At 51.8% G+C, this 11,260-nt stretch overlaps 1 protein-coding gene across 6 annotated transcripts in view; it reads left to right on the top strand.

Moving 5' to 3' along the window:
• The first annotated feature begins 5,111 nt into the window (after positions 1 to 5,111).
• TCOF1 (treacle ribosome biogenesis factor 1) overlaps positions 5,112 to 11,260 on the top strand; it is a 38,011-nt gene continuing 31,862 nt past the window's right edge. For all 6 annotated transcript variants that reach the window (XM_040630404.1, XM_040630402.1, XM_040630405.1 and 3 more), the window contains exons 1-3: positions 5,112 to 5,302; positions 7,706 to 7,761; positions 10,569 to 10,714. In XM_040630404.1, coding sequence (XP_040486338.1) covers positions 5,195 to 5,302; positions 7,706 to 7,761; positions 10,569 to 10,714 — 310 coding nt within the window. In that variant the 5' untranslated portion in view covers positions 5,112 to 5,194. The remainder of the gene's footprint in view (positions 5,303 to 7,705; positions 7,762 to 10,568; positions 10,715 to 11,260) is intronic.

Below are 11,260 nucleotides of genomic sequence, written 5' to 3'. Positions count from 1 at the left end.
GGCTATTTTTTTTTTTTAATGCACTGTTTTGTTTGCTGCTGTCTTAATTGTTGCCATGTTATATTTTATCAGTTTAATGTTTTAATTTTGTGCTTGGGCCCTGAGGCAATTCAGTGAAGGGTATGATTTAGAAAATCAAGGAAATAAAAAATTGTCCACAGAAGAGGCAGCCTCCCAGGAGCCAAGGACAAAGCCTAAGTGCCTAAAATGAATTTTATTAAGAACAAAACAAAAACAAACAACCTGTTACCAGACAGAAGGTATTAGACCATCCTGGTTTTGTTTTGTTTTTTAATTTAATATCAGCTTCTTCCTTTCTCCCAAGGTCGGCCACAGACTCATGACCCAGTACCCTCTCCATTGACTTCTAGAAGCTTCCACATGTCTGCTTCCAAGTTTGTACCCACAACGTGTGCCCTGCCCGCTCTGCCCTCCTTTCTTCCTCAGGAGACAGGCTATAACCACCCTTGCATTTGCCAATATTTGTTGACGGGGGCTGGGGATAACACGGCCAACAAGACAACCCCAAATCTGCCCTCGGGAAACATATCCTACTAAAGCGTTCATCTCAACAAGGGTGATAATACCCCACGGGGGCGAAAATTAGTTCTTGGGGGGGTGGAAAAAAGCTTCGATTTACCCAAAGATTTGTATGCTCCTCAGACCTATCTCAGTCAGTGGCCCATCCAGCCCCACAATCAGGAACCTGGGCATTGCCATCAACTGGAGTCGCCAACTGTCTTCCAGCTCAGGCTGCTGGTTATCAAGTTCATGGTGGCCCAGTCCCGGAGGCTTCCACTCTCTCCCTGAAAATTGACTCCATCTGTCTCCACTTCCTTCCCTGCCCAGTGAGATCCCAGAGCCCAGACACTGAGCATCTCTCTTGCCAACTCTTTAGACCCTTGTGCCTCTTTTCCTCACCCCTCTGGCAAAACCCGAGGCCTCTAGATAAACCCCACTAAGGACTTTCCCCCTGGCTTGCATCGGGGTAGGTGAGCTACAAAGGGGGAAATCTCTCAGTGGGACGGGACAGGACACGCGTCCGTTAACGATCACCAGCCTCAACTGAGTTGTCGACGCTATCAGGCAATTGGGGATTTAGTGGGCAAGTTTGCTTCCCAAGTCGGAATGCTCATTCTCCTCCTTCCTCCAGACTCTTCACCACCTCTTCCTCGCTCTCAGCAGAGGACCTTGCCTCCCACTTTGCAGAAAAAATAGAAGCTCGAGATGAAATCTCCCTTAACATCCCACTACAAACCTACATCGACATCTGCACCCGGCCTCTCTTTGTTCCTTCTTTTGGTTCTAGAGAAGTCATCCCTCCTCCTCTCTGAGACCAACCCCTCCACCCACATGCCTGATCCCATTCCCTCCTGCATATGCTCCCAAACATCACTTGCTGATTATCTCCCCTGTTCCCTACACCCCTAATTAAGCTCTCTCCCCTTGATCTGCCTTTAAACAAACCCAGCTCTCTTGCACCTTATAACACACCTCCCCCAGCACACGCACCGACCCTGTCACACTGTCTCTCTCCTCCCCTTTGCACAGAAATTTCTCCAAAGACCCACTGCCTCCTTCATCCCTCCTTCACTCATCGGACCACTGCCACCTGACCTTCTCCATCACTCCACGGAAGTAGCACTCCCTGAAGCCATAACAGTCGCCACAGCTGTCATTAAACCAAAGCTCACAGTCCTGTCCTCATCCCATCTGACTTCTCAGAGCATTCCCCATGGGCTCGCCCCACTTTCTTGAAACTCGTCCCCTGCCTTCCTTCCCTACACCCACCCTCCTGGGTTTTCTCCTACCTCTCTGTTGGCTTGCGAGGCACGTCCTCCTCTGCGCAGCCCGACCCCGTGGGTACGCCTCAGGGCTTCCTCCCGGGCCACTTCTCTCCTCTGTCCGCATTCTGCTCCCTAGACAACCAGCCCGCAGCCACAGCCTCAATTATCATCTCTCTTCTGACAACTTCCCATCTTCATGTGGGTCCAAACCCAGGCCCCCAACTGCCTACCCAACACCTACACTCGTCTCAAAGGCATTTCAAGCTTCACCTGGCTAAAGTGGAACTTAGGCTTTTCATGGCCCCCTCACCACCCTCCCCTCCCCCATCTGCCCCCATCCCTGTCCTCTCCAGGCTTCCCTTTTTCAGGGAAAGTCGCTGCCTGCCAGGCTGCAGAGAAACCTCACAGTTCATCCTGATGCTCCCTCTGCCTTGCCCTCCATTCCAACACATCTTTATGACGATTTTACTTCCTGACAACTCTGGAATCTTCCACCACTCTCCCCCTCCGCTGCCACCAGCATTGCCCCATTATATTCTCCCTGGATGCCTGCCTGCGCTCCTAACCCTCACTTGTTTTCTGGCATGGATGCATCCACACCCTACTCCACTCTCCACTGGGCATTCACATAGGTCCCATTAAAATGAAAAATCATCCTGTCCTTCTTGGGCCTACACTGTCAGTGGCTTCCTATCATGCTTACGATGAAAAGAAAGATTCGTTAATGTGAAATCTGCCTGTGCCCACCCTCCCTCCACATTCCCCAATCTCCCTGCTCTCCCCCTTAACCCTGCTACCAAGGCCTTTTCTGGCCTCTTCTCTCAGCTGCACCTTCTGCCTCAGGCCCTTTGCACAGGTTCTTCCTTATGCCCAGGAGTCCCCCCTCCCCATCCTCATCTACACATAGTTCAGATTTCCTTACAAATATCACTTCCTCGGGATGCCTGGGTGGCTCAGTCCCTTAAGCGTCTGCCTCCGTTTGGCTCGGGTCATGATCCCAGGGTCCTGGGATCCAATCCCACATCGGGCTCCTTGCTCAGCGGGGAGCCTGCTTCTCCCTCTGCCTCTGCTGCTCCCCCTGCTTGTGCTCTCTCTCTCTCTCTGACAAATAAATAAAATCTTAAAAAAAAAAAAAAAAACCAAAACACTTCCTCAGGGAATCCTTCCCTAATCCCCAAGAAAGGATAAATCCCTCCTTCCTGTTAAATGCTTTCACAATAATGGCTAACATACATCTAGCCACAGCACTATTGTTAGAAGCTCTTCTGAGCATTTCTGCTTAGAACTCAGTTACTCCTCATGACAACCCTATGAGGTAGATATTAAATTATCTCTATTTTACAGATGGAGAAGCTGAGGCACAGAGAAGTTATGTCACTTACCCAAGGTTCCCCAGTTAACAAGAAGCAAAGCCAGAATTTGAACCTTAGCTGTGTGACTCCCACAGTGTTTACTGTTCCTTAAGAAAACTCTATTCTGGGGCGCCTGGGTGGCTCAGTCGTCAAGCGTCAGCCTTTGGCTCAGGGCATGATCCCGGAGTTCTGGGATCGAGCCCTGCATCAGGCTCCTCCGCTGGGAGCCTGCCTCTTCCTCTCCCATTCCCCCTGCTTGTGTTCCCTCTCTCACTGACTCTCTCTCTGTCAAGTAAAAAATAAAAATTAAAAAAAAAAACACCAAAAAACTCTATTCTTTTCCTCTCTGCATGGACTCACTGTTTGTAACGAAGTGTTCAAGCATGTGTCTCCCCCTTTGGAATCTAGGCTCTGTTGGGATGGAGACTACTTCATCCCAATAGTAGGTACTCAATAAATATTTTACTAAATGGCTGAATGCAGATTACTCTCTTCCTTCTTCCTCACTCACTACATTCAGTCACCTGGTCCTATCCCTGTTTCTTCCTGGAACAGTAGTTCCTAACTTTAGGAGGTTCAGTTGTGTGCTTATGCACGTCCTAAAATCGGTTTGAAAACGTCATGTGTCTGTACGCATTCAACATTTTCTACAGCAAAGTCTAGGTAGTTCATGCTATCTTCAGTTTCTCAATGGGTCCATGAAGTTAAAAAGAGCTGATTCAAATATTCCCCAGCCTACCTCATCCTCTCCCTGCCAACCTCCCCTCAACAAGTACAACAGCCTCACAATCTAGTTTTGTTCTCTACAAATCCATCCTCCACATTTTGGTGATAGCAATCTCTTACAAACACAAACCCAGGTCACCCTCCCACAGAAAACCAGTCAGAGATTATCTATCACCCTTGGAACAAAGTGCAAGCTCTGCTCAGCGGGAGAGGCTGCTGTCGGGCCTGTTCCCTTCTCCATCCTCCTGTGTCCTTACTCATCCCCTCTTCCCTGCAACTGCAGCCCATCAGCACAGACTGGGTTCTGTGTGTGGGCTTCCCAGCCTGTACCAGGGTGGTTTCTCCTGACTGTATACAGGCAGTGCCCTCTGCCTGGAGTGCCAGTCCTCTCTTCTGCACCTAGAAATTCCTACTCCATCTTTAAGCCTCAAATTAGATGTGTCTTGGGGGTTAGGGCCCCTTCTCCTGGCTCCCATAGGCTGCCCCTGTCCCGGATAATGCACTCAAGGCATTGACCCACAGTTGCTTGGTTACCGAATCTCCCTGTGAGCTTTGAAGGTAGCCACCATTTCTTATCCATCTTTTTATCCCTCCATTCTAGGCGAGCATGAGCCTGAAGTATGGTGCTCAAAAACGATTTATGCAATGAATGAATGATGACAAATACATGGGTCCTAAAAACTCTGTGAAGTGAATAAATGAGCGAGTAACTGGAAGTTCGGGACCAGAGAGATGCAGATTAAGATGTTCAGTGATGGGGCGCCTGGGTGGCACAGCGGTTAAGCGTCTGCCTTCGGCTCAGGGCGTGATCCCAGCGTTATGGGATCGAGCCCCACATCAGGCTCTTCCGCTATGAGCCTGCTTCTTTCTCTCCCACTCCCCCTGCTTGTGTTCCCTCTCTCGCTGGCTGTCTGTATCTCTGTCAAATAAATAAATAAAATCTTTAAAAAAAAAAAAAAAGATGTTCAGTGATGAGTAAAACCCTATCGCAGACGTCACAGCAAACATGGAAGACAAACGCCTGCAGTGGGCAAGTCTGGAGATTTTAAGAGGGAGTCCTTCATCATAAGGCTAGGAGGCGGGTCTAGGTCTGACCACGCCCTCCCCCGCCAATGGGAGGCTTCGTTATCCCCCAAGCCTCTGCCCCTTTCACCCTCCGGGGCGGGGCCGGCCACTCCAGGAACTAAGACTACATTTCCCGGCGCGCTGCGCGCCGCGGGCAAAAAAGGAGCCGGAAGTGGGGCGCGCGAGGTCTAAGGGCACGAGGGAAGTGGCGGGCGGGGACTGAGGGGGGCGTGCAGGTGAGCGGACGGGCCGGGTTTCGCCGGCATGGCCGAGGCCAGGAAACGCCGGGAGTTGCTCCCCCTGATCTACCAGCATCTGTTGCAGGCAGGCTATGTGCGCGCGGCGCGGGAAGTGAAGGAGCAGAGTGGCCAGGTAAGCGTGTGCGGGCCGTGTGCTAGGGCCGCGTGCAGGATTTGGAGACCGACCGCCTGCGCCCCCTCCCCTAGCGGCCTGGCGGGCGCCCAGGGCCGGACCGTCCCTGCGGTGCTCTGGGAGGCGGCCAGGGGTAGTGAAGGAGCCGCAGCCTCTGCCCCCCTGCGGCTCCCTGTCCTTCTGGGCCTCAGTTTCCTCAGCCGTGCAGTGGGCGGGCCGGGATGTGAGATCGGACGCGCACGGCTTTGTAATTCCCGCGGCCCTCACCTCCACCCCCTTCCTGGTGGTGGCGGTTTAAAGTTTCCGAGTTTCCGAAGTCTCGGGCCACGTGGCTCAGCGCGGCCCCGGAGGGCGAGAGGGTTGTTAAGAGCCTGAGGGGTGAATTGCGACGAGACCCCGGGAAGGGTGAGGAGGCGAAAGAGACCGCCGCGGGAAGGGGCTTGTGGCCTCGTCCTTGAGGTGAAGCTCAGGCCCTCGTCCCTCCCTACTGAGTCAGACAGCTTTAGAATGCGAGCTTGTGGTGGAGTCATTGCTTACTTCATTCATTTTCTTCAGCAACTCACTCCGGCGCTCAGGGTGCTCGTGATAGAATGTTGAGCACTGTCCCTCAGGCTTCCTAGGGTTTACATTCTAAATCTAGTAGGCGAGGTGGACATAAATCAAAGAATCACAGAAGTAACTGTACGCTTAACACATTAGGCACAGGGTGATAAGACAGGGATGGCAAATTGCCCGTGTGTCAGGGATATCCAGGACTGCTTTCCCGGTGAAGTGGATGTTGATTTGAGACCTGGGAGGAGGGAGGTGGATATTCCAGGCAGAAGTGCAAACGTCCTGTGGTGGGAGGGAACTTGTTGCATTTGTACTGGCCTCTGGAAAGTCCATTGTGGCTGAAGTGTGGAGTACAGGGTGACAGAGGGGGTAGGGAGCTGGCTAGAGCCTTCCTGTAATTAGTTTGGTCTTCATCTGAAGAACAGTGGTAAGCCACGGGAAGGTTTTAAGGTATTAAACTGAATATTGACCTGATTAGTCATCCCTTTGGCTGTGGTGTAGGCTCTGGTCCTGCTGCTTGCTCCCAGGATCTCCCTAGAGGGTGATGGACCCTAAGACATTATCCGAGCTTTTCTCAACCCTCTCTAGACCTTGATTGCCTTCTTACTCCATTTAGATTACTTAACAGGTAAGTGGGGTGAGAGACAGTACCCATCTTCATGGGGGCATTTGCCTAGGCCAAAGTATCCTGTCCTTGTGGAACATACATTGGAGCAGGAGCAGACAGATGACAAATACTTAAAAAAAAGTTAATGATGTAGCGTATTAGGTGATCATAGGTGTTAGCTATAAAAATAAGGCAGGCAAGGAGGATAAGGAATATCAGGGTTCAGTTATAAGTGGGGTGATCAGGAAGCCCCACTGAGAAGGTGACATTTCATCTGACATTTCACCTCTGAGAAGGCAGAGACCTTAAGGAAGTGAGGGCGTGAGCTACATAGTTAGCAGGAGGGAGCATTCCAGGTAGAAAGAATAGCAACACATTTGAGCGCCAGTGAGGAAGCAAGTGTGGCTGGGGCAGAGCAGAGTGAAGTCGACAGTTGGAGTCTGTGTGTTATCAGTCATGTGCTGGGCACGGACTAGAATATCTTGTTCAGGCCTGATAGCATCCTGCTAGGTGAGTGCTCTTAGCCCCGTGTTATAAAGAAGGAACCTGAAGTTTGAAGAGGTGAAGAGATTAGCCCAGCAGTTAACAGAGGAGCTCTGCCTGACTCCAGATGCAGCCTCTTGGCCATTCTGCCCAGATCCCTGATGCTGCCCTCACCTCGCATTGCTCACTCGACCTCCCTGGAGCACTTGACACCCTGGGTTCTTGACATGTACAGAGTGGGCCATCCGGCCTTGGTTCCAAAGGGCTGGATTCCACCCGGTTCCCTCTGCTTCTACCAAGGGACTGGCACCATTTGGTTCTAGTCTCTTCCTAGTGGATAAGTGGACCGCGGTTATGCCACCTGGACGCCTTGGATGTCTGAGCTGTAGTTCATATTGCCCTGGGGAGATTGACCCACCTGGCCTTTCAAAGACTTTTGAAAGGTCAGGGGTGGAAAAAACTCTGTCTTGTGGCCTCTAAGCGTGGAGAGTGCAAGGGAGGTTGGGGACTGCTAGACAAATGCTGGAACATTCTAACTCCAGTTTCTCAAAGGTACCTCTGACTAACACGTTGTCTTAAAAGGTTTTAGCTGGAAGTACTTGCCCTGCTTGTCTCTGGAAGGTTTGAGTGGTACTGACAGGGCCAAACAGACATATTTCCCAGAGCAAACAGTCTCCCATGAGGTCATGGAGAGTTAGGCCCAAGGAGAACCCATATTGTGCTGGGGGGTTAATTGCTGCTTTCTCTTTACTTCTCTGCAGAAAAGTTTCCTGACTCAGCCTGTAACCCTTATGGACATCTATACTCACTGGCAACAGTAAGTCTGACGGGGCTGAAAGAGTGGAGTAGGGACACCCCAGGCCATCAGCTTGAAATAAGCTAGGATTCCAATCAGGTCTGCGATCTGTCTGCATAGCCCACTGTGGACATAGGCATCGCCCCTGAGAAGCCAGGTCAGAGGTGTGGGTGTCTGATAGTGAGAGAGGACATTGAGAGCTGTGGTCAGTGCTTCCACGGACCATAGCTTCTCAGCAGCTTGTTATTCAGTCAACAAACGTTTATTGAAACAAACGTTTAGCACCTACCCGCTAAATGCCAGCTCCTGTTCTAAGTATGGAGATAACTGTCGTGAGTGAGACAGACATGGTTCCTTCTTTCCTGGAGCTGACCTTGGAGTCAGGGAGGTAGGCATGCCTCAAAGACTGAAACAAATAAATGTTAAATTAAAATGGTAGTAATGACTATGAAAAAAGACCTGGTATCAAAACCCCATAAACGGGTTAGCTGGGCCTCGTTTGGGGGTTTAGGGGAGATTTCCCTGTGGTGACCTTTTGTGTGAGGGCTGCAGTAGAGGAGGGAACTAGGCAGTAGGTCTGGAGAGGCAGGTAGAGTGGGCCTGGCAGAAGGAACTGCTGGTGCTTGAGGCCTGTAGCTGCAGCCACAGGACAGAGGAGGCTGGCCGGCTGGCAGGATCCACCCCATGCAAGGCCTCATCATCCATGGTGAGAAGTTGTGTCTTTGCCCTAAGAGCAATGAAAGCTGTGAAAGGGTGAAGTAGAGAGTGGTGAGATCACTCTGCAGGATGGCGTGGCTGGTTGGGGCTTTGGACACCATCATCCAGGCAAGAGCTGATGGGGCTTGAGACAGGAATATAGAGAGTCAGATGGTCAATTCCAGGAATATTAGGGGACGAGACCCAGAGCTGTGGATGGTCTGGAGGGGTGGGCTCATTGACTTCCAGGTGCCTGGCTTGTGCTCTTGTGTGGACGGTGGGCCTGAGCGTGGAGCAAGAAGCAAGCCCAATTTGGAGGGAGAGATGGAGGGAAGTGTCTGTGAAACATGCAGAAACAAGGAAAGGGGGGATAATCCAAGGGCATATCAACAGAGGAATGGTTTGAGAGGGAGGGAGGGGATAATCATTCTCCCTGAACTGGCCTGACCACAGTCATCCAGGGGAGTGAAGGACGTGCAGTCATGTTCCATGAGGAATGATTAGAAAACACTGAACTGTCCAGGATGGACAAGAGGTGACAAAGGGGCGGGTGATGCGTCTGCACATCTCAGAGGACAAAGGGAGTGGGCCGTTCTCTAGGGCTCTGAGAGACTGAAGTGGGACCCAGATGTACCACTTTGGGGAGACAGGCTTCAGCTTCTGAATATAAGCACTTGGTCATCAGAGCTATCCAAAAATGAGGTAGACTACAGTTCCCTGTCACCGGAGGGGTGTAAGCAAAGGCGAGAATGGTGTGAAAGCGATCCCAGCTTCCAGCAGAGAGCTAAGGTCTGTGAAGGCCCTGTCAGCTCTCAGTTCTCAGCTTTCCTCTGCTGTAAGGTAAGGTCAGAGTGCAGTGCACACCCCGCACTTCCTCTCCCTCACCCTCTTCAGTGTGCCCAGGTGTCTGGCACTTCCTTCCCTAGAGAACCGCCTCAGTGAGCCCCTTCCTTGTCACTGGTCCCTTCTGTGGGTGAGGGGTACTGAATGGAACGTGGACCTCACCCACACCAGAGGCAGCCTAGTCTAACGGTTCTCAGCAAAGTTCAAACCCAACAACCAGCTTTATGACCTTGGGCAAACTTGGTTTCCTTGAGTCTGCGTCTTCACCTGTAAAATGTAGTAATAGTAGATAAGGTGCTAAACCTGACCTTCGGAGGCGTCCCCCCTCCGCCCACATTTATTAAGCAGCAGCTACTATGAGCCAGAACAGTTCTTGATGTACCTGGAACCAACCAGAGAAAAATCCCTGCCCTTGTGAAACTTAGATTCTGTTGAGGTGAGAGGAGCAGAATGAATTGATAAGCATAATAAAGGAAACCTGTTTTTCAGGGGAGTCCCAACAAGTGGCCTTCCTGGGAACAAGGGACCACAGACTGTGGCAGGGCACATCTAGCCCAGCTGGAGAACACAGGGCATAGATGGTGACGCTGTCGGGGTGGGAGGGTGAGGTCAGAGGAGATGGTACTCGCACATTCCAGGGACTCAGCCATCTGGGTGCTTGTCCTGCCCGTGCCCCAAACTTCCAAACTTCCTCCTCTCTGACCCTGAGCAAGTCATTTAGTTGTTCGTTTTTTGAGATGCTTGCTACATGCGGAAGGTACTTGGTGAGCTAGCAGACGCTCCTGTCAGCCCCCCCCCCCCCCCCGCCCCGGGGTTTGACTACGAAGCTGGGGAGTCAGGCAGGAAGTAAGTAGAATGACAGGAGAGAGAAAGTGCTCTGAAGAAAATGAAACGGGATGGCAGGGCCTTGAGGAGTCTGTGTTGGCGCTGGGGCCTAAAGCACAGGCAGAACCTGAGCGGGATCTCCCAGAGAGAGGACAGTGGCGGTGCTGCAAGTTCTGGAGGAGGAGCCCGGATGGTTCTATGAACGGCCTACAGATGCTGGCTCATCCCACTCAGTGACGGTTAGCCGCTGTCACATGCTGTTCTTGACCCTTCCTGATTTTTTTGAAGACTAATAATCGTAAAAATAGTTTATGAAATGTGTGAAAATGGAGAATACAAGTGTATTACGCCGTGTTCTCAAACTCGCTATGCGCATTTCCTTGGGGGGCGGGGGGGCGTGTCTTTTCAAATCTGGAGGTGCCCTTGTCACCTGGTTGGTATAGCCAGTCATCCTTGTCCTGCAGAACCTCAGAGATTGGCCAGAAGCGGAAGGCGGAGGAGGATGCGGCGTTGCAGGCTAAGAAGACCCGAGTGTCAGACCCCATTAGCAGCTCAGAGAGCTCGGAAGAGGAGGACGAGGACGACGCAGAAGCTGAAGCCGCTAAAGCCAGTAAGAGTCCTGCACTCTGGGGGAGCTTCTGTCGGTGTGGGCGCGGCTCAGCCCAGGGCCCTGCAGCTTTGGGGAGCAGGCTTTTGGATATTGGGTTGTCCTGGGGGAGGGCCCACCTCTAGCTGCTCCTCCGGTGAGCCCTGGGAGGACCAGGACCTTTTAGAGAGAAGACTGGAAGCGTCCCACATACCTATTGCAGTATTTAGTTGAGCCCTTTCTCGTGCCAGACATTGTGTCCCGGGTACTGGGAATCCAGTGGTGAACAAAAACCAAGCTGGGCCCTTACAGTCTAATTTGGGGTACAACAGCTGCGTTGTTACAAGCCCCCGGGTGATTCTGATAAAGGTGGAAAGAAGCCCGCATATGTAGAAGAACTGCTGGAAAGATCTCAGAGCACAGCCGGCAAGCACCTCTCTGTGCGGCCTGTGGGCTGCTGGGAGAGGGGCTGTGTTTTCTGTGCTGGAGGAGTACAAGGTAGCACAGGGGGCTGTCCTGAGCACTCCGGTTTCAGAGCTTTCGCAGGGGTGAGCCTGTGAGGCCTTCCCA

Source organism: Ursus maritimus, unplaced genomic scaffold (assembly GCF_017311325.1).
Source record: "Ursus maritimus isolate PB19 unplaced genomic scaffold, ASM1731132v1 scaffold_15, whole genome shotgun sequence".
NCBI lineage: Eukaryota > Metazoa > Chordata > Mammalia > Carnivora > Ursidae > Ursus > Ursus maritimus.
Note: the sequence above shows the minus strand (reverse complement) of the source record. Positions and strands in the feature narration are given on the sequence as shown.